The sequence below is a fragment of the Eurypyga helias genome, unplaced genomic scaffold (genome assembly GCF_000690775.1).
Source record: "Eurypyga helias isolate BGI_N326 unplaced genomic scaffold, ASM69077v1 scaffold22406, whole genome shotgun sequence".
Lineage (NCBI taxonomy): Eukaryota > Metazoa > Chordata > Aves > Eurypygiformes > Eurypygidae > Eurypyga > Eurypyga helias.
Genome location: NW_010258870.1, coordinates 19118 through 20919, shown reverse-complemented (window position 1 = coordinate 20919; position 1802 = coordinate 19118). Strand labels below are relative to the sequence as shown.

The 1802-nt window shown below is 43.7% G+C and overlaps 1 protein-coding gene across 1 annotated transcript in view; it reads left to right on the top strand.

Annotated features, from left to right (window-relative positions):
• Positions 1-484: 484 nt before the first annotated feature.
• Positions 485-1802, top strand: part of FAM45A (family with sequence similarity 45, member A) — a gene marked incomplete at its 5' end in the record, with an annotated part of 6912 nt that continues 5594 nt past the window's right edge. Inside the window, one exon of the mRNA XM_010154521.1 lies at positions 485-681. Within this exon, the coding sequence (XP_010152823.1) occupies positions 485-681 (197 nt within the window). The remainder of the gene's footprint in view (positions 682-1802) is intronic.

Here is a 1802-nt window from a genome sequence, read left to right as displayed (position 1 = left end):
TCCGGCGGGCTGTGGCCGTAGGGCCTCTCCTGGCCGGGCGCTGGCCGGCCCGCGGTTGTGCCAGGGGGTGCTTGTACGCCGAGGGCGTCTCGGTCTGCCTGTTACGGAGCTAAACTGTGCCCAGCTCGGCCACAGCGGCTTAAATTCACGGCTTCTGTTACGAAATCGGAAACGGGAGAAGCAGGGAAAATCATAAGCTGGCCTTGGTGCTTGTTGGTCGATACCTTGCTCGTACGAATGCGTATTCACACTCCCGATGCTTTTTTAACCTCACGAAGCAGGTCAAGAGTGGATTTTTATTAATATTTAAAAAATAAGCCCCGTAGCCCAAGTGCTGCCCTATGGCTTAAACCGTGACTGGATGTCTAGGGTCAGGGTGAGGTGGAATTTTAATCTGATTCCAGGAAACAAGACGTGATTAACCCATCAATTTACTTCCTTGCTGCTGTTTGACATTCTCACAGTGAACATCTTTCCACCATAGAAAAAGACACCAACGGAGATGCTTTGTGGGTTTGGTGTTATCCGTCCATAACAGCTGAGCTGAGGAGTCTGTTGCTGCGAAAGTGCTGCCTGACAGATGAAAACAAATTGCTTCATACGTTTGTGTTTGGCCAGTATAAAAGGTTGTGGTTCTACATCACAACGGTGGAAGTTCAAGATTCTCCAGCCTTGAAAATGGTAGGACACGTCCCAATTTTTTTTTTGTTGGTATTGTGCAGGGAAGGTGTCTACAGAGCTTCCTCTGGAAGCTTAAGCAGGGTTTTCCCATTATATGCTGTGAGAAAGGGAAGGGGTTTGAGGTTTGGTGTGCTCACAAGTGCAGCTCTTGCCCAGCTGTCTAACCAGTTAAGGTTTTCACCAAGATATGTATTGGATAGAGGTGCAGAGAGATTGAGATATTAATTACACAGTTTAGATTCTGTGTATTAAAATGGAGATGCTATTTCATGCCATTATTTCTAGTTACTTTGCATTTCAAGTTCAGCAAGTTTTTTCTTTTTTTTGTCAAAAAGCTTTATAAAGGCTCTATAAATAGTATCTGAAATCCTGTTCATACAGATCTTGATACTTTTTTTCCCCAAAAAGGTTATCTAGGTACTTTCTTTTCCACTGCACTGATAACTGAAAGACTGCAAATATCTTTGTATCTTCTGTACTTACCCTGCTATGAAAATCACTAAATTGTCTGTTACAGTTTACTCAGTTTTCCTATTTTGTGTGATGTTATTAAGTAGAAAGATAATGTGGTAATTTTGCATGCCCCCAGAGGGACATTGCTTGCCTTTCCTCCCTCCAAGCTCACATTTCCTACAAACCTTAAAAATGTAAAAAAAAAAAAAAAAAAATATCATGTGCCCCAGTGCTGTCTCTGGCAGTGGGAGATGCTATTTCAGGAGGACATGTGAGCCTTGTCATTGTCCACCGAATTTTAACCTCCTGCTGTCCCAGCCCACAGTCATTCACTTAAGGAATTTAGAAGAGTGTTTCTGTTTGTGGGCCTGGTAGCTCTGATCTTTTTTTCTGGTCCCTTTCTAAACATGTTGATGGTGTTTGCCTCCGCAGCCTCCTTTGGCAACAAATTCTAGAAGTTTCCTACCTGTTCTGGGGAAAAAAAAAATTCCTTTAATCTCCTAAGATTACTCTGAAAGACAGAATCATAAAATCACAGAATGGTTTGGGTTGGAAGGGACCTTAAAGACTATCTAGTTCCAACCCCCTGCCATGGGCAGGGACATCTTCCACTAGACCAGGTTGCTCCAAGCCTCATCCAGCCTGGCCTTGAAGACAGTCAGGGATGG